The sequence below is a fragment of the Amphiura filiformis genome, unplaced genomic scaffold, assembly GCF_039555335.1.
Source record: "Amphiura filiformis unplaced genomic scaffold, Afil_fr2py scaffold_50, whole genome shotgun sequence".
Taxonomy (NCBI): domain Eukaryota; kingdom Metazoa; phylum Echinodermata; class Ophiuroidea; order Amphilepidida; family Amphiuridae; genus Amphiura; species Amphiura filiformis.
Genome location: NW_027305514.1, coordinates 442,984 through 469,405, shown reverse-complemented (window position 1 = coordinate 469,405; position 26,422 = coordinate 442,984). Strand labels below are relative to the sequence as shown.

Genomic DNA, 26,422 nt, shown 5'->3' with positions numbered 1-26,422 from the left:
AAACACAGCTGCTCCGATATATGAAAAGCAATTAGTAGCCACAGCAAATGCAAGTATGATTTTACCCAACTTGGTTTCTTGTGTACATTCGTGTGTGATTGTCGCAAAGGCATTAGGTGTACAGAATGATGAAGCTGCACCTTGCAGAAGTCTGGCGACAAAGACTCCTAAGAAGTTCATGGAGAAGGCGAAGCAAATGGACATACCAGACAAGAGCAGAAGTCCTATTAGAAAAGCAGTCTCATACCCAATTTGATCGCCTATATACCCTGACAAAGGAGAGCAGGTAATACTTACTATGGGTGCTATAACGAAGATTGCGACTCCGGTGTAATAGATGGATGACGGTGAAGATGATGTCAACGTCTTCATGAAGGATCCATTTGTGACTGAGGTGTTAACAAAGTCACTCTCCATTTCGTTGTGTACACCAGAGCTATGGACCCAGTCCCACTCCGATAGAATAGGCGTAATCATATTGTGTGATATCCGTTCTAATATCAATATGCCCAAGCATAAAGTGATACGCGTGAATGCGATCATTTCAATAAAAATCAATGTTTAGGATACTCTTCTATACTATTTATTCAACACAAGTATATTGATATATCTTTACCTCAATAGAGGTTGTGCATATGACGTTATATACCGTAAATATGGTGGACTACTCAAATACATTCAACAAAAGCATGATTGCAATCTACCGCGACAGTTCGTCTCACACACATATCAAATCCACTACGATCAAAATAGTTTGATGACAACATTTGATTGAATGGACTGCACTGCGCCATGATTACGGCGAAGGACACCGGTTCAAATCCTTTGTTTGGAGCCAATCAATAATTTCACGCACAGCTTATGTATTTCGATGTGTACAATTATAGTTGACATCTCGAGAGCTCCAATGATGAACTGATGTGATTTCAATGTCCTACTTTCGAGCATTGATGTCCTTTATCTGTTTGAAGTCCGATAACACCTCATTATACATGTAGAATTAAAGAGGGGATATCCTTTTGCTTGATAAAATCAATAGAACCTGCCAGGCGCGAACGAGGCCAAATTATTTAAAAAAATGATATTCCGCCAACGCAATATATAGGTAACAAAATGGTCATTCACCAATCAATGAATAAATTCAAGAAAAATATAGTCCTAAAAAGTATCCCGCTCTAAGAGAGAAAGTTATGGCTGGATGTGTTTACAAGGTTAATGGTTTGCCTCATTGATTTAAGACTCAAGAAGTCATAACAATTGTAAGAGACTGTATGCAATCATGGCAATTATAAGGCATTTTGGTCTAAAATATGCCAATTTATCAGTTGTTGACAGCAAACTCTCAAGTGTGCAGTGGTATGTCATGATTGAAGAACAGCGATAATATTATAGTATAGTCAAAAACCTCAATTCCGTGACCATTCTCTGGCTAGTAAGGTTTGACGATTGATTTGACTTCCCCATGTCCCTCGCGAAAATCCCGGCATTTTTTGCTAGAGGCCAAAATCCAAAATGGCCGCCGCCACCATTTTGAAAAATTAAGTAAAAAGACACTTTTCGGGTATGTCGAGCACAAGGATTCCGATTCTGACATTAGTTTGACATTACGGCATCATTTTCACCCAAAAATCCAAGATGGTGGCCGGCACCATCTTGAAAAATTTAGTTTTGAACCAGAAGAACTAAAATCGTGTACAAAGACACTTTTTTGGATAAGTCGACCACAAGGATTTCAAATCTGACATTAATTTGACATTACGACCTCATTTTTACCCAGAAATCCAAGATGGCGGCCGCCGGCGCCATCTTAAAAAAATAAGTTTTGAAACATTAATTTGACATTATAACATACTTTTTGGCCAGAAATCCAAGATGGTCCCCATTTGGTAGAGCGTAAATGTAATTTTTGAGTGGGAGCACCTAGGATCATGAATTAACTCCCTTTTTTTGGCTAATTATAAAATAGTAATGGATATGGAAGCATTAGGTATATCATTTCAGCTTTATCTGGGGTTAACATCCCTTATCTGGGGTTTATATTGCTCTATCTGCGGTTTAGGTGCCTTATCTGGGGTTTACACTCCTTATCTGATGGAAGGCGCCGGCCTTATCTGGGGGTTAGACTGCTTTATCTGGGCTTACGTCTCTTAGTTGGGGTTAAGGCGCCTTATATGGGGTTTAGATGCCTAATCTGGGGTTTAGACTGTGTTATCCTAGGTTTACGTCCCTCATCTGAAGTTAAGGCGCCTTACCTGGGGTTAAGATGCCTTATCTGGAGTTTAGACTGCCTTATTTGGGGTTTATGTTCCTTTAGGTTTATGTTCCTTATTTAGGGTTAAGGCGCCTTATTTGGGGTTGGGACTGCTTTATCTGAGGTCTACGTCCCTTATCTGGGGTTACGGCGCCTTATCTGGGGTTTAGACTGCCATATCTGAGTTTACGTCTCTTATCTGGGGTTAAGGCGCATTACCTTGGGTTTAGATCTGGGGTTCACGACCCTTATCTAGAGGTAAGGCACCTTATGTGGGGTTTAGATGCCTGGGGTTTACGTTCCTTATTTATGGATAAACACACCAGTATAAATTGTGTGCGGTATTACCGGAAGTAGGAGCTTCTTCATGATGCGTAGGATACAAGCAGGATATTCGGAACGATTCTCACCCCAAAGAGTTATCAAAACAGAAGCTACATGTTCACCGCCATGATCATATTGTTGAACAACTTGAACGGGCTGTTTATAGCTCGCGCCACAATATTTACACATTCCCCGTGTGACCTCGGGGTCATTGCAAATGTACGATAATGTTAGTTGGTATATAATTTGTGCGTATTGCAATGCTATAGTTTCAATTGGATGAAATATTACAAAGCAAACGCATAGTAACAATACTGTATGGGCTTTGTTCCCGAAATGAGAACAATAGTGTGCATATTGTTATGCAGCATTGTTATGGTAAGTGATAGTACAACTCATTGTTGCTAATGTCAAACTTGTCAAAGTGATTGTGATTGTATGATGAGAGCATGATAAAGTGCCCGCTTCATTTACCTACGTCATCAGCCAAACGGGGGAGAACACTATGGACAGGACACTCTGAAGAGTGTCCTGTCGATACATAATGATGCAAAAATATAATATCTCCCCCTCGGCATGCCAAAATGTTATCTGCCCCCCCCTTTGCACATGCTAAATTTTTGGGATCACAATTTGCAAACCTAAATTTGAATATTTTTCCTACTGTTTTCTAAGCCTTTTTTAGAGCATTTTATTCAATATTCCCTGCCAGTGAATGTGTGCCAAAAATCGGATATACCCCTCTCGGCTTCCAAAAATTGATTGACCCCTCCTTTTGGGTGGCAAAAAAAATCTTGACACCTACTCCCCACCCCACCCCTAATTTTACCCTCCCCATGGCTCATAATTATTGCTCATAAAGATCTTTATCATGTTTATTAAAGTGTCATTTAGTATGCCAAATGTGAAATGTTTATCACCTATGTCACGAGCGAGTCATCATGTTTTGCCCTAAACATGCTCTACTACGGCCTTTGGTTTTAACAATTTAAAATCGCCACATCTCGATATTCTATTATTGCCGTAGATAAAGAGAGTGATAGTGTGTCAATAATGTACATTGTATTGCAGCTGGATTTTACATGCATTCTTTTATATAAATTCAAAGAGTTGAAAATGATCACAATTTTTACTCAGGATTTCAAATTTTTACCCGCAAATTGCAGTTAAACATATCCACAGCAAAATACCGGTCCTCACTAATTAGTGTATTTAATTTCCAGTTAGTGTATTTAAGATAAAACCTGACAACAAATAAAATTTTCTTGCAATAGAAATATCATATGGGATACTGATATAGTAGGCCGCAACCGCCACAACGTGGAGCTGCTACGCGTAGCTGACTTTTTGCTCCGTGGAGCCAAATTGACCAATCATGATCAAGTTAGAGTTTTTCATTACTCGGAGGTAAAACTGACTAATTAAGTACGACTTACTCATTACGTGAAGCGAATTTATTCATTAAGAATTTGCCAGACGAGCGTCACGTAGTTGCAAGATATCCTCGGTCACGAAAGTTATGATTCAAAAAGTAGTTTATGAAAAGTACGAACTGACTTATTATTAAGATGGACATGCACTCATAAGAAACTCATACAGTATTGTACATAACTATATAGCTAGGCAGAGTGGTGGTAAACTATGCACACAGTTCTGCGATCTGCAGTGTATCACCGGGAGCTAATTTGTATAACTTGCGCGGTGTCCCTGCGGAATTCGACCTTCAGCAAACTGCAAACCAGTTCGGATTTACTTTATATACTAGTAGTAGGCCATACATACTGTAGTTACTGTCCGTTTTCCTATACACAATACTCAGTGCGCTCACCATTGACGCGTGACCTCTACAAATAGTGTATATTAGAAGTATAGGCCATTGCCTAGTTGACGTCACTGTGTAAAAAATAACCGGCCAATATTTAAAGTATTCTCTGAAATTCTAGAAAATATAGTTTTGTAACATGTCCTAAATTTTTAGCTAATTTAGGTGTTTGGAAATATTGGTACTTTAGTGTTTTAGGAAGGATATGTAAACGACAGATAACACCAAAAATATGAAGAAATTATTTCTAAACCGTGTTAAGTCATTAAGCTTCTCATTTTCAAGAACGCTGGTTAACAATAAGCAGACTATTGTCTCATTTCGTAAACAAAAGCCCACAGTATTGTTACCTTGCGTTCGCTTTATAATCGTTCACCCAACTGAAACTATAATACCAGCTCATTGCACAGGTAAAACAGACACAAATGCAGTGTGTATTTAACCAGAGAAGATCTGATGTAACATAGTTGAGCTGTTTTCATTGAGTGTTATCTTGGTTTAATAGCTTTTAATAGGGTTTAAGTCCTTCAAAGGTCGTGGTGAGTTCTACTGTAGACATGACTGCATCATGATTATTTTAAAGTCAACAACATTCAACACTATGATCACCGTGATAGTATGAGAGTAGCAGTACCGTGGGTGTCAGTGATCCTGGCCTGACACAGTAGACAAACAAACAAACAAACACGTCACACACATGACACATGCATGCAAGGTAACATTGACTATACACTAATCAAACAATGGTATTGATCCTGTACAACTGGTCGTGGTTCATTTACAATCGATTCATTTAAAATCCCCATAGTAAACATTAATTTTGGCAAGAGTTTTCTCTCTGACGAGGATGCATCCACTGGCTCCGCGTAATGAAAAGATCTAACATGATTGGTCAATTTAGCTCCGCGAAGCGAAAAGTAACCTACGCGTAGCAGCTCCACGTTGTGGCGGTTACGGCCAGCCATATATTGATCATGCGAAAATCGTAAAACATAGAATAGAAACAGTGTGACATATACTTTATGTGGTGATCATTTCGATCGTGGTTCATTACTCTAGCGCGTGATCCCGTTGACATAGTAACATTACGTAACTTCGATACTGAATTACCAAGGGGGTGAAACTAAATCCCCGGTTGCTCTGTTAGCAACGCAAACATATGACAAATCCCGTTGGTTTGCTAGCTAGAAAATGAGGCCAGTTATCGATCCGTTATGAGCTGTTATGAATATTTCATATTCGACCCCATGATCAAGTTGGTGAATAACGACGCCGTTAATTTTACGAACTTTGTCTGTTCAATGAGAGTATAGCGCCCCAATACACCTGGGCATACACCACATTTCGCCATACTGCATTTTAGAAACGCTTGCTGTTAGAATAAGAAAAATTTTAATGCTAATTTATTGCACATTCTAGGGAAGCGTGGTGACCGTTTTAAAATAACCGAGTGAGAGGTTTTTCAAGAAAATATTTTTCCTGTCAAAACTGAAGCATCCTCTGTATAAAAGAAAATATGAATATTACCTGCACATCATATATAACGATTCGTGATACCCAATTGTGGCACATTTGATGTCGTTTATGAGGCAGAGAATTTTATTTCAATTTTATATGCGCCAAAATAATTTTTTAATTGAGCGAGAATGGCGATAGAAAACACGTTGTAAATTCGATGTATAAATTACATTAGACCCGACAAATGATTACTGTTTCGTTTTTATGGTAATCTAATCGTTTATTTCCTGAAATAAAATTATGGGTCTAATGTGGATTAATTGTATAATTGATGAAAACATCGACGTGTATAAAAGAAGCTACAAGAAAAATGGTAGGCCACGCCACATTGATAATCTATGCTTTTAGTATACGGCGAGTTCGTAGCGCACGTGTGAATCAAAAAGCGATATACTATTGTGCGTGTATAGCCTCATTTATTGTCCTATTTCTGTATATAAAACACGTAGTTATCAACAATTGAGCGCTATTAATACGCAGTGCGCACTAATGTTTTTAAACAAATACAATTCCAAAATATGCTACGTTTTCTGTCTTTGCTTGTCACTTGGTATATTGATGTAATGAAGTTGCGATTATATTTTTTAATTTTCATCATGACACCATCAAGCCTGATAGCCGAGCGGTCTAAGGCGCTGGTATTATGTCAATATCGAATAGGAGTACATTATAGCGGCTCAGTACAGTGTGGGTTCGAACCCCGCCGGCGCCTCTGACAAAATAAATTTCATTTATTTTTTTAATTTCATATTATGTTAGGGAAATGTGGCTGGCAGAATGTATGTATGGCGAAGAGTGGTGTGATCTGGGCACAAACTACTCGAAAACGATCCGGTTTATGAAATGGCGGACGGGCATTTTCCATCAGGCACCGTGATATGTTTTTCAAAGAAAGTCTACTTAACTAATTTGGAATGACTTTTTGCAATAGTAATGTCGAAATAAGGACTTGCTGTCAGTAATACCATCCTTCCGGTCCAAGACAAAAAATCTTCAAAATGCTTCTTCTGCCACAAACAACATAGCAGAGTGATGCCACTTGCACACATGCATTGACATTAGCCAGTGTCTATAGGATGTTCACAGATTTGAGGGTCAAAGGTCATTAAGGGGCCACTTCCGGTCTAAAACTAAATACCTTCGATAATTTTTATTAGCCTGGAAAAACATAGCAGAGAGCCGGTATGTTCACACATGAATTGTTGTTACCCTGTGTATATGTGGTATTTTTTGGGTCAAAGGTCATTAAGGCATTAAGGGGTCACTTCCGGTCCGAGACAAAATACCTTCAAATTGCATCTTCTGCCACAAACAACATAATGAGACATTTTTTTATTTGGGGTCAGGGGTCATTAAGGGGTTACTTTCGGTTTAAAACCAAATGCCGTCAACAATTTTTATTAGCCAGGAAAAAAATAGCAGAGAGCCGGTATGTTCACACATGAATTGTTGTTACCCTGTGTATATGTGGTATTTTTTGGGTCAAAGGTCATTAAGGGTCACTTCCGGTACGAGACAAAATACCTTCAAATTGCATCTTCTGCCACAAACAACATAGCTGAGTGACACTACTTGCACACATAAATTGACATTAGCCAGTGTCTATAGTATGTTCACAGATCGGGGTCAAAGGTCATTAAGCCGGTCGGCTTGTTCGTGTTGTATGCAACACTAGTTGTATTCTGAGTTACAGTGTAAAATGTGCGTGAAGGTCGTATTCATAGGTATATCAATTTGTTGCGACGTGTTTCTCATTTGATAGCGCGAGTCAAACACCGTTTAAACCAATCAACAATCCTATTGCTGAAGAGGATAATAGTCTTCTACCTATTTCTATAGAACCCTTGAATAGCTCTAGTCTTTGTTTGCTTTAAATCCTGTTCAAGTGGTGGGTTACAAAGTATTGTATTTTGTCTAGGTATGTATAACAATGGAGCTATTAAAAATGGAGAAGCAATAGATTATGTAACGCATTGTTCACTTGTGCCGATTTGAAATCCGACAAGCTATTCATCGAAAGGTACCTTTTGTTTGGGACAAAGGGCTTCCGCCATTAAATCGATAAGCTGACCTGACAGTGTATTAACGCTTTACCTAGCAGGCTACTGATCAAACGAAAGTCGCGTGAAAGCGCCTACTGCAACGAAAAGTACCCTATGTTACCATACAACCCAAGGGTGTGATTGAGTAGCCGTAAGCACAAAAGGCACACATTAGCCGCCGCCGAAGTACAGTTCGTTGTCACCCACTGACTTTAGGTGCTTCATTTAAATAAATTGAATGCGCTTGCTGGTCGATTACACATCAGAATGTATAAAAGGCTGCCATGTCTGCATGTCTATAGTACTGTATAATGGTAATAACTATACGTATACATGTAACATATTAATAAGTACCGATATAGGCCTATATTGACATTTTATTTTATTTTAAGAAGGTGATTGGCATAAATAGTGGCGTACCGAAAGGGGGGTGGGGGGGTGGTCAGCTCTCTTCTGTGAGAGCTCTTGGGAGGGGACGAGGGAGGAAGAGGTGGGAGGGGATATGAAGAATGTGAGGAGGACTGGAGGAAGAGAGAAAAAGGAAGAAATGAAGAGAAATAAATAAATAGAAGTTAATAAATAGAAAGGTAAGGAAAATTATAGGAATGAGAGGGGACAAAAAGTAAGAGGGGATGGAGAAGGGAAGCGAGAAAAGAAGAGGGAGTGATACGTTGGCAAGGAAAGAATAAGTACAGATAAAGGAAAAGAAAGGAATGACAAATAAATGTAGGCCTTAAAATAATTATTATAGAAACTAAACACAGCCCCCTCCCACATAGGCTTAACACTAACAGCGCTATAGGCAGCCATTCGATGATGTCAATGCCTTTATGCGTTACGTAATTAAAACGCCCAATCAGATGTATTTCACACCTCCCAAGCACAAGTTACCCAATTTCGAAAATTGGACGTTGAATGTACACTCTCATGAATATTGATTGGCAACATTTTCCAATATGTCAGCGCTCAAATCGGACACAATAGAACAATAGACCAATAGACCAATTCAGTGCGTTGTGTATCTTACTATAATTCACCGGATCTCTGTCTGTGTTTGTCCGCAGCTTTTCTCAGAGACTAGGGGTCGCACATTCCTTAAACTTGGTGGGTGGGTGTAGTTTGATATGAGAAAGAACCAGTTTATATTTTTTAAGGTCAAAGGTCAACGACCGGGTCAAGTCCAATTGAATTCTAATTTCAAATTGCTTCTATGCAGCTCAAACTTGGTGGGTGTGTTGACCTTTGACTAACAAATAAAAGTTTCCACGGTGACCTTTTCGTCAGACCTACGGTTAAGAGGTCATATAGGTCAAGAAAGGTAGAAATTTCAAATTGCCCCTATGAAGCTCAAACTTGGTGGGTGGGTGCATCTTATACAAACAAACAAAAGTTTCCACAGTAACCTTTTCGTCAGACCAATGGTTAAGAGGTCATAGGTCAAAAAAGGTAGAAATTTCAAATTGCCTCTATGAAGCTCAAACTTGGTGGGTGAGTGGACCTTGGACTAACAAACAAAAGTTTCTACAGTGACCTTTTCGTCAGACCTACGGTTAAGAGGTCATAGGCCAAAAATGGTAGGAATTTCAAATTGCCTCTATGGAGCTCACACTTGGTGGGTGGGTGGACCTTGAACTAACAAACAAAAGTGTCCACAGTGACCTTTATGTCAGACCTACGGTTAAGAGGTCATAGGTCAAAAAAGGTAAAAAGTTCAAATTGCTCATAAATGGAACTCAAACTTTGTGGGTGGGTGTAACTTTGGCCAGGTAAGCTCAGGTTTGCGTTTGTTAGGTCATCCATGGTCAAAGGTCAGGTCAAATTTCAAATTGAGGGCGAAAGTCAGGTCAAATTGCAAAAAGCTGCAATTGAGCTCAGCTGTGAGGAAAGTGATCCCAGCTAAATGACACACCCTTATTTTGAGATCTGCAAAAGCCAATAACCATGATAGCCGAAAACCGCGAAATACGGGTAACCGCCTAGTAACCAACAATTAACAATGATAGGACATTCCTGAGATGATTTGAAATGACCGCATATTATGACTGTTTGATATTTATTACCAGCAATGTGGAAAAAGAGACACAATCATGTAGAACTGAAATAAAAATTCCTTTAACAGGAATAGGGCGAGCAAATGAATTGTCAAGATAAAGGTGTAGTTCCATATTGACAAGTCCATGTAAAATAAAAAACATGTTTCACGTCCAGGTTTTTGAAAAAAAGGAGGAGGAGGGGCCTTTTTATTTTGTATCGCAGAATCGATGTAAATACCCATATTTAGAGCTATTTTAGCGTGCACAATAATGCCTGCAAACAGAAGGAGGCCTCTTTTTATTTGTTGTTCTGAGGGGTAGGCCCCTCTAATGATCTTAAAACCTTCCAAATTCCTAGACATAATTTTTAAAAAGTTATAACTGAATCAAAATATAAAAATATAATTGAAGAAACCTCCAAAAAGGAAGCGGGAGGGGACGTGAAACATGTTTATTTTTTTATGCAGTAGGCTAATTACTTCGATTTTCACTTGTCATCATTATACTTTTTAGACCCTGTATTTAGCGTATAAAAATGCCTGAAAAAAGAAGGAGGCTTTTTCTTAAATTCTATTCTTCTGGTAGATATAACTCTTGGTATATACCCTCTAATGATCACAGAACCTTCAAGAAATGTTTTCAAAATGAATAAAGTTATGAATCAATTTAAAAATAATACAAATTAATTAATTAATAGAAAATATCTCAGCTTCCTCGACATCTTTTTTCAAAATTTAAATGAATAGAAATAAAGTTATAACTGAATTTTATAAATAAAAATTAATTTGAAGCGGCCTCAAAAAAGGAAGTGGAAGGGGACGAGTAACATGTTTTATTTTTTTATTCGGCCTTATCATATCAACTAATGCTATTGCAATAACAAACGGTGTGAGTCATATTGGATTTAAAAAAAGAGGATTTTAATTTTTCATCGAAAAATAGGTGCGAAAGGACTTTTTTTATTGTATTCTTCTGGTAGGTATTTAAAAAATAAAAATAAATTTGAAGCGGCCTCAAAAAAGGAAGCAGTTTTTGTATTCTTCTCGTAGGTATTTAAAAAAATAAGAATACATTTGAAGCGGTCTCAAAAAAGGAAGCGGGAGGGGATGAGAAACATGTTTTATTTTTTACTCGGGCTTATCATATTTACCAGCTTTTACCGATGATATTAACAATAGAGTCATGGAATTGTTTGGATTTGTGAATAGACAAAATGTTTTTAAGGGTAGGCCTGCATAACTGTTGCATCTATTGACACTTCTATCGCGGGTTGCCTTTTCATGATTTTCTGTTTGTTTGTGTAATACACAACCATAACATTCATGCACCCTTAACCCAGCGCAAACATTATAAACTTTATCAAGTGGTAATTGTGTTTGCATGCGATCTCAAAAAACGACATGTTGACATAAATTAATTGACTGTGTGGTTATAGTATCATTAACAGATTTTATACGCTATAGTAGAACAGCAAGCACATACAAGCAAGTATTTTGCCAGTATTAATAAAACTATAACGAGGCTATTAATGTAGCCCAACTGTACGTAAAATCTGGCAATACCGCTAAATCTTAAAGAAATGAAAATATCTGTTGCAATTTTCGGATTTGCATAAAAGTAATTCTAGTTCATCCAAGTTGTAAAACAATTATTTCTTTTATTACAAACACATTCCTTGGTAAGACAACTTTATAGCACTGTTTGAATATCAACATGAAGTAGTAATGACAAATTTAAATGTACACTTTCGCCTCTGTAGTTTGCTGATTACATAGACAGCACAATTATTTTCTGCAACGCTGTGAGGAATAAGTAGGCCAAAACCCATCGCAATAGCGCGAGAAATGCTGCGCATTGATTTGAAATTAGTCTTTTTGAATACAATAAACACACTATCTGTGGTCATCTTGTGACTCCCTACATTTTTTCATCACCAATTTATGACCCCCTCCCCTTATTTTTCTTTCCAAAAAAGTATGACCCCTGTATTTTTGGGACCCCCAGCCGAAGAAAATGATAGCCCCCTAAATATAGAACAATCATCATTCTGTTCAATCAGATATAGCATGTATACCATTTTTTGCTGATATACTACAGATATTTTCACTGACAAAAAATAACAACGTAATATTTGTGAGAGATGAAAATTACGAAACAATAATGATTTTCAGCTCGTAGGTAATATTCTTGGACGAGGATGTTTACATCAGCTCCACGTGTTTAAAACCGCGAATCTGATTGGTTAATAAGCTGCACGTAACGAGAAAGAAGCTACACGCAGCTAGTCCCACGTTCTGACCCTTATGGCTTGCAATATGCGTACGGGCCTGGTCACAAATATGTTTAAGTACTTGTCAGTGATATTGACACTTGACTCATAATTGACAATAAAACCTGTCTCAAGTTCAACTCCAGAACCAAGTACAGTTATGTATGCTGTTAAATGATCTATTAAACCATGCATGCACGTCAGCCAGTGGCTAGAACAGGACAGAATTTCAGTAAATTGAAATCACTACCTGGCTAGCAGATTATTGTTGCAGAAACTTCAATGTTGTTAAAGTTGTGAAAAATTCAATAATAGGCGAAAATGAATGAAACTACATGTATTATAATGATGACGGTGACCGTTGTGTTGGTATTCGTTTATGCCTTGTTTTGGTTTAAATTCCATGGACATCGCATGTATTGCAAGAGTAAGGTAGTCCTGCATGGAAAGACAGTGATCATTACAGGTATGTTAACAAATAAACAATATCAGAAATAGACTATCGTGTTGCATTGTGGGGAAACATAAAACATGTTGCTGCCGTCCATTGCAAACACACGTAAAATGTTATTCATTTTGCTTTTACATTTTAAGCAAAATTTGCTGACAAAATTACATTGACTACATTATTTGAAGAAAAAACAACAAGAACAGTAAATTTTTTAAAAGTATATTTAAGGATATTTTTGTAACTAAAACATATCGCTTTATATCATGATTAAAAAAGTGAAAGCAAAATTGAAACCTTTGTATTCGAACCATACAGTCAGTCTACTCTGAAGTACAAAGTACCGACGCGGACGCACACATTGTGCCGACTTTAAAGGCACGCATACCTGCAGCAGAGACGCAACACTGCGCACTGTTTACGCGTTGTATACGCGCGCGTTGTCACTTTGTACTTCAGAGTGGACAAACTGTAGGTATCACCGCGAAGGCATCGTTTATAAGATATACCCAAACAGTGTCGCTCCGTATGTATAATTGTATTACGCCCTGTCACGTGAATTGAAGTTTCGTTTGTTTGCGTATATATAGGGCGGATGGGTGGGGATGACTTATGATGAACTATACGTACGAATTATTTTTCATTTCTTTCTCTTTACACAATCATTTTGAGATTATACTCTCCCAGTAACATCCGCTGAAGACGCAGATTTACCGGGTGAACGCGCTCCGGTGAATGTACTTTTTTGCAAAATCACGGACATCCCATAGACATGGATGATGTGGGCAAACATTTACTCCCTCCCATAAGGTCGGAGTACAAACTGGGATCATAGCAGTCAAGCTCACTCGTTAACGGTGTTCGACTATGGTGCGAGAGGTTACGGGTTCGAACCCCGGCGGTGGTTAGTACGCTCTCGTGTATAATCAAGGTATAAAATTTCCCTGGACAAGGAACACACTGCTAATTGTGTCGTTGTAACGCGTACGAAATTTGGGGAGCTGATCCTGGCTGCGATGGTCAATTATGGAATGCCTAAGGTGCGCGCTTCTTAACTGCAAGTTGTTGTTTAATGGTTTATGGAATGATGTGGGCCGTATTGGTTAGCGACAACCTAGTTGTAAAGTGTGCTGAGGCTTGTGGATCAACGTCTATGCGTTGTGTCTGTGAGTAGCTCACTATAAATCACTGCTCTTTTTTCCTTTTTTTAGATATTGGTACCCTTTTAAAAATTTTCGTTTATATCTTAACCATTCAATAAAAGGTGGAAATCTGGCATAGGCAAAGAAACAGCGGTGGATTTAGCTCGTCGTGGAGCTCGGGTCATTCTTGCTTGCAGGAATCCTAAACTTGCCGAGGAAGCCGTGAGAGAGATACAAAAACGTAGTAATAACATGAATGTGGTATACCGATATCTTGATTTAGCTAATTTGAAATCAGTGAGGACATTTGCCACGGAGTTTCTTGAAGAAGAGCAGAGATTGGATATATTAATCAATAATGCCGGTAATTATAAATAATTTTACATTGTTTAAATCAATCCTTCTGTATAGATTAAACCTTTATATTTATTACCTGATATGAATTGATAGTAGCTAGTGTGTATATTGGCTTGAGTGCAGTATTCTACAGATTCGCCCTCTCCTCGCCCAAATAAAAACAGAACCCTCATTGCGCCCTGTTTTTAAATTAACTACTTGTCCATCATGCTAAATCTTACCACAGCGTAAACATGGTAAACACCTATCTATGGTACGTCACCCACCTTTACACAGTAAACTGAACCCTCAATGCTTTTCTCAACCCTTTTCTCCTTCTCCTATTTGAACAGTTCTCCTATTTTTGAACAATGGAAACATTCAAAAATTACAAACTAGCGCACGAGGTCAAGTTAATGATATACTTACTCCTTATTCTTAATATAAATTTATATTAATATACAGGGGAAAGGAGAATTACGCATCGCACAATACCAACAATAAACATGAATTTACAAGATAATGGAAACATGACATACATAGCCAGATATACCAAAGTATAAAAACTCGGGACAGTTACCTGCCAGTGCGGGGACTTGAAATCCAGACCTCTCGCTTGTCGGGCGAGCGCTCTAACCACTATGCTACATAGACTGTCACTGATAAACAGGACTCAAGTCTGATACTTATGTATATGAGCAGTCAGGGTAAATAGTACAAACACACATTACATACCAGTGTACGAGATCAATAATTCCTCAATGATAACTTTATGAAAATAACAACTTTATTAAAGGAATGGGCTTTACCGGATGGGCTATGGATTTTGTTAAGTGTCATTAATTTGTGGGCAAAATGGATGTGAGATGGGACTTCTTTTGCTACACTTGCAATAGCTTTTTTTCTTGGTTGCGACCTTTTTGTTTTATTATGTTTCTTACTTCCTTAATTTGTTGTTTCTTGCTTTCTCCAATATTTATAATATAAGCCATTAATTTCGGATAAAAGGTAGACGTGAAAAGGGCTGCTTGATTTGTCTTTGGTTTTATGAAGTGAGTTTACTGTGCTGCTCTGCCCTCTACCTGGTTGCCTCCTTGACGAAATACAGGCCTATTTCAGCCCTAAAATAAAAATAAAATACAATATTTCATCTTGACAAAACCAATTTGTTTTACTGACCTCGACAAACAAGGAAACAATCGGTCAGTGAACAGTCCAAATCAGCAATTTCGGACCACGCCGTACAACAAAATCATATTATCAATTGGAAAGATGCCCAAGTCCTCGAGAAAGAATGTAATTCGGGAGCCCGCCGTATCCGTGAAGCAATCTGGATAAGGAAGAGAGCACCGAACACCATGAACAGAGACGAGGGGGCCCATTACCTTAGTCATGTGCACGACCCACTTCTGGGCGCTGGTGCGCCCTCTGTTGGTGTACAGAAGTCGGAAAAAACATCACTCTGAAGATGACCATCGTCCAAGATGGTCGAAACTGTCAGGTCAGTAAAACAAATTGGTTTTGTCAAGATGAAATATTGTATTTGAGTTTCTACAAACCTAATGAACCTCTTCAAGGTTTCAGCCCTGTTCCTCATTGCATCAATTGCGTTTCGTACCATCCTTGTGCGCCAGATACTTGCAGAATGCTAAAGTAATATGTTGCGAAGATCTTGGAGGCTAGCTGGTGGTCCTCGCTCATAGATGTCGCTTTGGATTTTAAAGCTAACGATTAAAGGTTTCTTTACACAACAAAATATATTTGACCAACTTTTCACAAATAGGAGAAAATGGGGCTCAAAGAGGGCTCGGTGTACTCTGTATAGCAGTCAAGTTAGCTCAATCGATAAGGCGTTCGACTATGGTGCGAGAGGTTGCGGGTTCGAACCCTGGCGGTGCCTATTACGCTCTTGTGGAAAAATTGAGTTAGCTTGAAATTCCCCTGGACAAGGAACTCACTGCTAATTTGTCTCGTTGTAACCCGTACGAAACTCGGGGAGCTGATCCTGGTTGCGATGGTTATTTGTGGAATGTCTAGGGTGTGCGCTCTTGAAGCAGCAAAGTCCCTGAATTGTTGTTTACTATGGTTTATGGAATGATGTGGGGCCATAGTGGTCAGCGACAACCTGTAAAGTGTGCTGAGCCTTGTGGATCAACGTCTAGGCGTTGTGCCTGTGCGTAGCGCACTATAAATCACTGCGCTTTAGATTTAGCATGATGGACAAGTAGTTAAGTTTCGCTTTGAAAGAAACAGTGGGGATTTTCTAATGTGTTCGATAGGTATCTACAGGTAATCTAGTTTTACATAACAGAAACAAATAAAATCGTTTTTTGTATTTTATATTCGAATAGGTAGTGCCATTGGTTTTGTTTTAAATAAGCCTCCTCAGCAAACATACGACGGATTCGAGTTAAATTTCGGAATAAACCACTTTGGTCACTTCTTACTCACTCTTCTCCTTCTTGAACGTCTTAAGAAATGTTCACCATCTCGAATCGTAGTCGTATCTTCTGATTCTCATGCATTCGTTAAATCTGCTATGGACTTTACGCAAAATTCGCCAGACGGACTGAGGTACCCAGGACTATGTGGTTATCCAATCAGCAAGGCGGCAACGATTTTGTTTGCAAGTGAATTAGCCCGCCGTTTGAAAAGTACAGGGGTTACCGTCTATAGTGTACATCCGGGTTGGGTGTACACTAATATTATGGTCAAAGAAGGTCACCCACTACACTTTTTCCTCCGACCTTGGTTTTGGTAAGTGGTCCCCGCCCGCAATATTTATTGTTATGAAAATATTTGTATATACTTCGTCGCTGTTTTGACATACTGTCGTATGACGAAAAATGCAGTTTGAGAAAATCGCATTTAAATTTTTGAAGACCCACTGGAGAGCACCAAAGTAAAATTTGTATATTATTATCAAATAATATAATCAATAATATTTCTGTCTTTGTTCTCAACATAATACAAACTGTTTATTCATTCACTAATTAGTAGTAATTAATCTGCAAACTCATACGACAGTATGCCAAAATATGCACAATTTGAAAACCAAAGTATTAATAATGATACGACATTGTGATACGACAGTATGTCAAAATAATAGGCAATTACAGTTACACGGTGGCCTATGGCGACGTATCATGATACGACTGTATGTCAAAATACAAAATGACGGGTTTTTTTTTTTTTGGGGGTTACATAAAAAACATGTCGTATCACACTAATTAGCGCCATATCTCATTAACTAATTACATTTAGGTCTGAAAACTTTGTGAATATATAGAGTTTCATTCACAGATTTTGAAAGTTTATATAACTCATTTTGCCCAGAAATCGTCATACGACAGTATGTCAAAACAGCGACGACTTGTATTTACCGTCTTATATAATAGCTATAAGTCATAAATCGTTTATAGGGTGGTCATGGGCGCCGACAAGAAGATCGGGGATATAGGTAATGGGCCATATGCACATCGGTTGCAAATGACAGAGTGACCTTATTTAAACGTATAGATGAATCCAAACTCATGCATTTCTATACCTTAAAGATAATAAAGGTATTGTTTTTAGCCGTTGGAGTGCATCTATCGTCTCATACAAGACGAGCGACATCATTATAAGCCGAGTTGTTTTACGCCAAAATCGTCGATCAGTCGAAATCGATCGGACCCGTTGTTACTATGCGCCTCCGATTGGTTCAAATAGCGATTACATGTATAGTCTCGGTCCCAGCCGATTTGTACTTCTTCGTCACTAAACAAACCGTCTGGCAACAACCTCATAATACGTCGTTCCTAATTGGCTGAATTAACTCAGTAAAATATGGCGTTGCCAAATTAGGCAAGTTGATGGACAGCCATGCGGTGATATAAATCAACACACTGTATGTGTACGCGCTGCGAGTCGCTGACATGAAAGGCGATATCATCAGACGATTGGCGCCTCAGTGGCTGCAAGCTAGCGTATATTATGCGATTACGGTATCTACAAAATACGATGTTTGTGTCAATTACACAAGTCACGCCCTAATTTATCAGCCATATGGGTTCCAAAGCCAATTGGGGTTGTCGCCAGACGGTTTGTTTAGTGACGGAGGAACACAAACCGGATGTGACCGAGACATGTATCGCGTCGATGCACACGCGCTAAAGTGTGTGATATCGTGTCATACCACACGGGTAAGAACCAATAAGATTTCAGGAGCTTTCTTACGTGTTTAAGAATGTCAAACATTGACGGGTCCATCCCACCTGAAATGTGAAATAATGCAGGCTTGGCGGCAATTTTAAGTTGCTGCAGTCAATCAGCGGTGCTATACATAGAGAAAAGAATAATTAAAGTTAAAATGACAACGCAATTCATTTTAAAGGAGTATTCTGTGATCCTAGCATCCTCTATTTATGTCATTTTTCATTAGATATCTACGAAAAAAACCTATTCCCAAAATTTCAGTTGATTCCGATCTTGCGTTCGCGAGTTATGCATGATTATGTGTATTACACTGCTCCATAGACAATGCGTTGTAATTTCGTTCTGGTGCACCAGAACGAAATTCAAATGTCACGATATCTTTGCTAAACGAATTAATCTGCAAGAAATATTTTGTACATAAACATTATGTAGCCAGAGGTTGCCAGTGATATAAAAATCTCAACTTTTTTTGAGAAAAGTGGGGGGATGAGGCTGTGGCTGTGAAATGCCCCTTTAAGATCTTTTATCCGCCCAATGAGGTAATCACAACACCAGTTTGGTGCGAATGGACCCTGTAATGCCCGAATGAATTATGTCCATACCATCACTTAGTTCGATTATCTATAAGGTAAAATGAGGGAATATGGACCTTTCAGGTAATATGCACTCCTCTATGGTTTCTAAGTTGCTATTACAGCCGCGCCCTTTCATGTTTTTGACTATTGCTCAATACATACATATACCTGTTTATTGAGGTAACAGTTCCAAACATTTATCCAAACTTGATCTTGAAATAATTTTGTAAAAGTTATCGGGGCTCGTACATTAGAGGCATCAACATCTCAGTACGCTTGCATTATTTTGAACGCATTTATTAACCTAAAGTGAATGTATCTATTGACCCCGATGCACACTTTTACCTCTTTTTAAACAGGTTATTTCTTCTCAGCGAGCGGACAGGTGCCCAATGCAGCATCCATTGCGCAGTTGATGAAACCATTACCGATCTCTCAGGATCCTACTTTGAGAATTGTCAACCACACCCAGTACGGTCTTGGGTAGCTCAGGACGATGTTATGTGTAAGAAGCTATGGGAAGTCAGCTGCCAGGCGGTGGGAATTGAATATAATGGCTGATAAAATGGAGCGTATTTGAGATCCTGAGATTGTTATGTGAGGTGTGGCGGTTGCTTATGTGTTGTTTCTATGTAATCTGTGGGTCTCATAGGTTACGTATTCTTGAATGATGATTATTATTGTGCGCGAATGTTTGGACACGTGCTTGAGGGCGAGGTGTTTGTGCTTAATCATGGAATATCGGCACGGTTCGAACATTTCGTATCGAAATTATAATGTATATTGTAACTCCTTAATCTGAATTTATTATAACATTTTGTTATCTTTGTATAATTTCCCAAGCTTTGTTTTAATGCGCTTTACAAAATACGTATAAATATTATAATAATTATAATTTTCCCGACAATTGTATGGTAACGGATTGGTGAAGACGGTACAGTAGATTTATTGTCATAAAGTATATGCAGACAGCAAAGGAAAGTAAGGTACCAGCTATGTTTAGCCATGTATATCCGTAACAAAGACAAATATGTCAAAATTCAAAATTATGTCAAACCAGCAACCATGAACTGTAACTTAAGCTATGATTTAAGACCTCATTTGTTGAAATCGGTTGAAAATTAAAGAAATCGAAAACCCAATGAAGGAACGAAATCAAAAGTTGCACTTTTATGTGCTAATCAATGGAAATCACAGAGCTCGTTCTCTTGTTTAAGAACCCTTTGTGTACAAGTCAATAGGGCATCTAATGGAGCAATCTGCAACTTTTGACTTTGCATCTTCCTTTGGATTTTGCATAACCGTGTCTTTATTTATTGTGTGATTTGATGCAACGAATGGGGTCTTAAATCCGAACTGAAAGAGTCAGCTAGTATTGGCTGCTGGGTGTAATATAGACCCTCCCTCGGGTCCATGGAGAACGACTGGTAATGTAGATTATACAACATTAAATAAACCCGATACATAGACCCTTCCAATGTGTAGGCAAGTTGCCTTCCAGCTCCCAGCATTTTGTGGGAGTTCATTATTTTACCGATCCTGGGTCAGACGAGTTTTCTATATATCACGTCCGTGGTCTCACTGTCTTGCCGTTTGTGCGGGCGTTTGTGTAAGCGGCTACTTAGCCTGACCAATCAATGTAGATCTCAGCAAGCAAGGCGATATTTGAAATAGGTTTTCATTGATAGTCTATTGATCATAACCAACGCGCGCGCAAAATGACAATAGAACTGGGTCATGCATGTTATGTGCCTACCATATTTGAATTGACAATGAGGCGGGGCTATCATAATTGACGCCACAGTCACGTAACATAGCTTGATAATTATTTGGAAGCGAGTTTACTATCAAAGCGGAACAGTCTGGGTTTAGGAGAGCTATTATAAAAAATAAACAAGTTGGTCTGTAGATTAATTGAGTTTTCGTCGACACACAGTGCTCTAGGAGCACTATAACTTTGTTGTCATTTATAATTAGGGCTTAGTGGTGTGTTGTTTTAATCTTTGGAGTGAAGGAGAAGGTGGTTTTAGCTCTAATTATTTACCCACAGATGGAACCCAGACTGTGGGACAGTCTAGGTGTAATATGACATATATTTGTTTAGGATATCTTACACGGATGAGTAACTGGTTCCCGAATTCCTTTGCTCTCTGTATATTTTCACAAGCTTTAAAATGCTATAGACGAATCCAATTTCACGCATTCCTACACCTCAATGGCAGCCATAGCTGGGTCCCCGTCGGCTCCATTTCACCTAAAATGTGAAATGATGTGGCCTTGGAGGATATTTTAAACTGCATTCTATCACCCGTGTTACACGTAGACAAAAGAATGATGACAGTTTACAACACAAAAAATCTAACATCGAATTTTAAGTGGCTTTAATCCACCCAATTGGGCAGTCACAATACCAGTTTGGTGCTGCGGGGACCCTGTAATGGCCGACCAAATCCTGACCATGACGTGGCTCGTTGGATTCGCCTATATCATTTGACTTCATATACGATATCCAGAAACGGAGGTCACGTGTTGTTAATAAGAGACATTACACCTATAAAGTCCGATGTATACTGCACTTCGCGACCGCGATTTCACAGGTCGCGAAGAAATTTGAGCTGACATTTTATTCGCGAATTCCTTCGCGGAGCAGGTTTCTTCGCTTCGCGGAGAGTTGGATTTGGTTCAACCTTTTTTTTTAAATTAATTTGTTCATCACATCTTCTCGCGAAGTGGCGAAGTGAAGTATACATCAAACTTAATAAATAATAAGATAAATAGGCTTCCTTGCTCATGTTTTATACAAATACATCTTTTAATTTTAAACGACGGGAAGACACATGTCACATCACACAATTGAAGACAAGCTAAACATATTGCGACTGTTTGATAAATTAATTAAAATACTGTCTCCTTTACGATTAGATAATAGTAGTTCTACATGACCTGCTTATGACATGATTGTATAACACGTTTTCTGAATACCAATAAATAATCATACTTATTCTCTACGCAATCAAGACGATGTGATGCAGTACTCCAGAAAACAAAACAACAATTAGCATCATAATTATTTTACTAATAATGCTACCTATATTGGATGTCCTTAATGAGTAACACCGATCGTGCCATTACATTAATTCATTTCTCTTGTTCAGAAGTGCAATTGGCTATAATTCCAATCGAAATCCATACACCTTCGATGTAAGACACGGCCTTAGTCTCCCACACAGGTGGTGGAGATTCCTAATAGCGTCACCAATTCAGTTAACCCCATTTAAAATTCACACTCACACTCCCTGTGTGGGAGATTATGGTTATGTCCTCCATCGTACACCTCATCCAATATTTTAAAATTTATAGAATAATATTTAAACTGGAATATAGTTTAATGCGCCAATCATTTATTTACTTCACAAGATTCTGGTCGCAAACAAAGATGCATGTAGATAAAATCAGGCAAAAACAAATTACGTATATCGATTATCGATCGTATCGGCAATTTGTGACACTGATGATGACCAGCTGGATGATGACGGCAATTAAAGGCCCTTTCAGTGATTTCACAGGAACATTAAAAAAAATGGAAATTTGTCAGAGTTGCTTAGAAATAAAGAATTAAACCACTTTTCCCCTGAATACATCGACAAATTAGTCAAAAAACAGAAGTTTTAGAAAGCTTTTCTACTTCAACTCAGATCGACTCGAGAAAATCGAGATTTTCGTACAGTGCGCCACCAATCGACTGGAAAAACTTCCTAGTCCAGTGTTTCTAACACGGGGAAGTAGAGTCTAAATTGATTTAAAACAGACGCTTAATTTTTGGAGTAGAAAACAAAATAAGCAATTAAAGGTCACCGAGGCAAACTAACGGTCAATTCAAATATGAAAAACAGTTAAAAGTTAAAATTGTGTATTTTGTTTAAAATAGTAGCTACTGATGTAATACGTAGTAGAAACAATACGCAACGCGTGTTGGTACGGTGGAGAGTAAGCTTCTTTCGATCTCGAGTCGGACTTTTGTTCTGTCGGTATCAAAAGTCCAGAATCATGCAAATGCTTTATTTTGTCTAAAATACACGGCTTTCGACCGAACCACTAGCAGGCTATGTTAGCACATCTATGCCAATTACAAAGGTACCAAAATCTGAATTTTGATGATTTTTACGATCGTCCGGATGAGCAAATCACTGAATGGGCCTTTAACTTTGATCAAATTAAAATATAACGAGTAACTGATGACATCCCCGAACATAAGAAATTACGCTTTTGAGTCACCCCATAGATCATTTTCAGCAGGTGTTCATGATGATCGGAAAACACCACAGCCAGTTACAATTTGGCACCCGCGCGTTCATCGAAGGCATGGCGCAATGTTATTGTTAGCACAAATCATGTACCGCGTTCTGCTAACCTGCCGCCAGACATTGAATATTGAGGGTCGCGCATGATCGATACTTTCTGTGGCACACCAGTGGCTAATGTTGTGAGCATGCTCAGTCTTGGTAGAGATCCAATATTGCAGTTATATGTTTGAGATAACGAAACTATGTATTATCTTATTCGTATCCCAATCGTTCCCAATCAAGAGATACTGCGAACTGCGTACAATAATTGCGTTATACGCAATGCGTATGATGATTGCGTACGATAATTGCGTATGATAATTGCTTCCTAACATATTCTAATTTGAATTTAGTAACTTTTGGTCTTGAATAACAGCTAAACCCTTCCATTATATTGCATTAAGCTGAATTTATACTCAATCGCTTTTGCAGAAAAGCGATTTTCACGCATTGAGTTTACTTACATTTCCAGAGCGTCAAGCCGATCAATCGATTCAAATCGCCGAGGCAAAAACGACGTCGCTTTTGCAAGTTGAAGAAATCTCAACTTCCCTGCGATATCGCTTAACACGTGAATGCGTCAACCAATCATAAACAACCATCTGGATCTATTATTTTGCTAATTAATTTACCTCTCTCGATTATTAATTTTTGGTGATGAATTAATTCAAAGCAATAATTATTGACAGCAACTGATGTTTTAAAAATGTATTTTGTGGCATTTAGAATATTTTAATTGTCGTCTGCAATCGCTATCGCCGTATAGTATAAATGCAAAAGCGACGAGCGATGCATCGCAAAATTCGGCGATTGCCAATCGCTTTTCAAAGGAGTATAAATTCAGCTTAATGAAGACTAACGAATTTTTGAATGATATACGTATAGCTGATAATTCAACTTCTTCGGATGGATCGGACCTCGGCAGAATAGTCGACTGCAGATCCGTCGGATAACGCTTTTTCAATGGGAAATGAACTTTGCTGCTTGGATGATGTCACGATGAGGTTAGCATTTATTCCGAATTGAAAAGCGTGTTCCGACAGATATGCACTCGACCAGCCTCTCGGGATTAAACAACGTCTATGCTTAGTGATGCTGTTATGGACGAGTAATGAGGAGTCAAGTGGCGTTTACCAGTTAATGCTGGAACTTAAGACTCAAATATAACGTTACAGTAGGATTACTGGTCACAAACTTTCATCCCTCTTTTGAAATTTTAGGCATAATACATATGTATCGTGCGGGTACACCTCTAACGTGTCCCTATCCGATAAACTAATATCACGGAACAGCATCATCAATTAACTAATTGAAGACCTGAGCGCAAGGAGACCGTAAGTCCATTTGGCCCCTCATGTTCCAGGGTGAAAACATCATGAAAGGTTGTGAAAGATTTGTTTTGGCGCCTGAACATGTATAAAACATTACAAACTATACGAAACTAAACGCAACTTTAATGTCTACATGTTGAGGAGCCAAGTGGACTTCGGTCTTCTTGCGCTCAGGTCTTCAATTGCTGATAGATGAAACCAGCTCTAAATAAACAGCGAGTGCCGGAGTGTATAATTTCTTGCTGTCGATCTTAGAGGCTGTGCAATAATTGTGAGCCTTTGGGGAGAGGTAAAATTGGGGTTGGGGGTTGGAGAAGCAATTTTTGGCACCTTTAAATAAAACGCTCTAAAAGGCAGTACGGAAATGCTGTCCCGCAAGCTGCGCTTACGCTATATAACTAGACCATTTGAGGTTTGTAAATCCCAACAATTTGGCATGTGCAATTGGGGAAAGATATTTTGGCAACCGAGACGGGGCGGGGCAAGCGATTTTTTGGCACGCTGTTGGTGTGGGGAGGGAGGGGGTACTCATAATTATTGCACAGCCCCTAAAGTATCAAGCCATTATTCATTGATTGTACTACTAAATATCTACTCACATGAAAACTTTTAATAAAAGTATTCAACACTATGCTTTTATAAATACGTATTTATTAATACGCACCTGACCACTTCCGCGCTGCCATAAGTCTCGAAATGACCTTCTACACAGCGGGTGGTCTTCCTGTACATTTGAATGCAACCATGGCAAGGTGATAAACAATACGAGACTGCTGTGCAGCAAAATTGTCTATTTTGTTCAACTTTGTAATTATATTGCAAATAAACGTTTCCATCAATGAATATTGTCTCCGTCGGCAAATACTTTCAAAATGTTGTTTTTGATAACATAAATTCGGAATCCCCCATGTGTAATAATTTTGTAATTCAATTAATACTTAAATTTGATGATATTTATCTAAAGAGTTCCCATCCTTTTCTGTATAGTGGTCAATGGCGCTGGCATGAGGGTTTGGTTAAACTTGATCTTGGTATGTCGATCTTGGTATGTCTTGTGCGTATTTATAAATACGTATTTATAAATATAGTCGAAACATACTGTTAAACAACTGAACCATGACATGTCCACCCACTAGATACAACGACGCCTATGAATTTGACAAGTGGTCATTTCTCTATCCGTCCGTTTTAAGGCAGGTAATACTAGGTTTACCAATCAAGTAATTTAATAGATACGCCACGGCTGATCCCGTTGTTAATCCTACATTGTACGACAGTGTCATTATGTTACCTGGAGTGAAAATAAGGGAAAAAAAGGATATTAAAAAGAGCTACTCAAATATGATAATCTGACATATCACACGGTTCCATTAAATGATGGGATATGAGCGTTTGGACAGTATTTCTTGTGAGACATGAGAGCCAATCAGACATCGAATTGCATTTTGAATACGAAGAATGTCCTTTTGATATCAAATAATTTTGATTTTTTGAAATTCGCAATGTAATACACATTTTATGGCAAACGATTAAAAATTGATGGTCCTCGAAGTAAACTTTATAAATCTGATGAGTATGTATTTAAGTCTTTGTAGTCTTTCTTTCAATCCTTTCACAACATCAGCTGTGTAAATTACAAAAATTCCCGCTAAAAAGTAATTCTTTAATTTTAGAAAATACATTAAAAATCGCTCTGGACATTTCGTACTGATCATACTATAGATGGTCACCAGACTGTAATAGATTGGGTTGATCAAGAAGCCGTATATAAAATAGAGAAGCAATAGATTA

At 38.4% G+C, this 26,422-nt stretch overlaps 2 protein-coding genes across 2 annotated transcripts in view; one reads left to right on the top strand and one right to left on the bottom strand.

Annotated features, from left to right (window-relative positions):
* The first annotated feature begins 337 nt into the window (after positions 1–337).
* On the top strand, positions 338–20,065 carry LOC140144348 (retinol dehydrogenase 11-like). Its single transcript, XM_072166172.1, has 4 exons — positions 338–480; positions 13,972–14,213; positions 16,537–16,942; positions 19,317–20,065. Exons 1-4 carry the CDS (start codon positions 338–340, stop codon positions 19,516–19,518), a joined length of 993 nt encoding a protein of 330 aa, XP_072022273.1. The 3' UTR covers positions 19,519–20,065.
* Positions 20,066–22,885: 2,820 nt separating this feature from the next.
* LOC140144347 (equilibrative nucleoside transporter 4-like) overlaps positions 22,886–26,422 on the bottom strand; it is a 38,758-nt gene continuing 35,221 nt past the window's right edge. Inside the window, exon 8 of the mRNA XM_072166171.1 lies at positions 22,886–25,922. Within this exon, the coding sequence (XP_072022272.1) occupies positions 25,807–25,922 (116 nt within the window). The 3' untranslated portion in view covers positions 22,886–25,806. The remainder of the gene's footprint in view (positions 25,923–26,422) is intronic.

Bases quoted from the DNA above. Each gene is read 5' to 3' on its own strand.
- LOC140144348 (XM_072166172.1), top strand. From the start codon at position 338: ATGGATGACGGTGAAGATGATGTCAACGTCTTCATGAAGGATCCATTT. The intron at 481-13,971 runs GTGTGATATCCG...ATTCAATAAAAG, and splicing joins AGAATAGGCGTAATCATATT to GTGGAAATCTGGCATAGGCA. The intron at 14,214-16,536 runs GTAATTATAAAT...ATATTCGAATAG, and splicing joins TATATTAATCAATAATGCCG to GTAGTGCCATTGGTTTTGTT.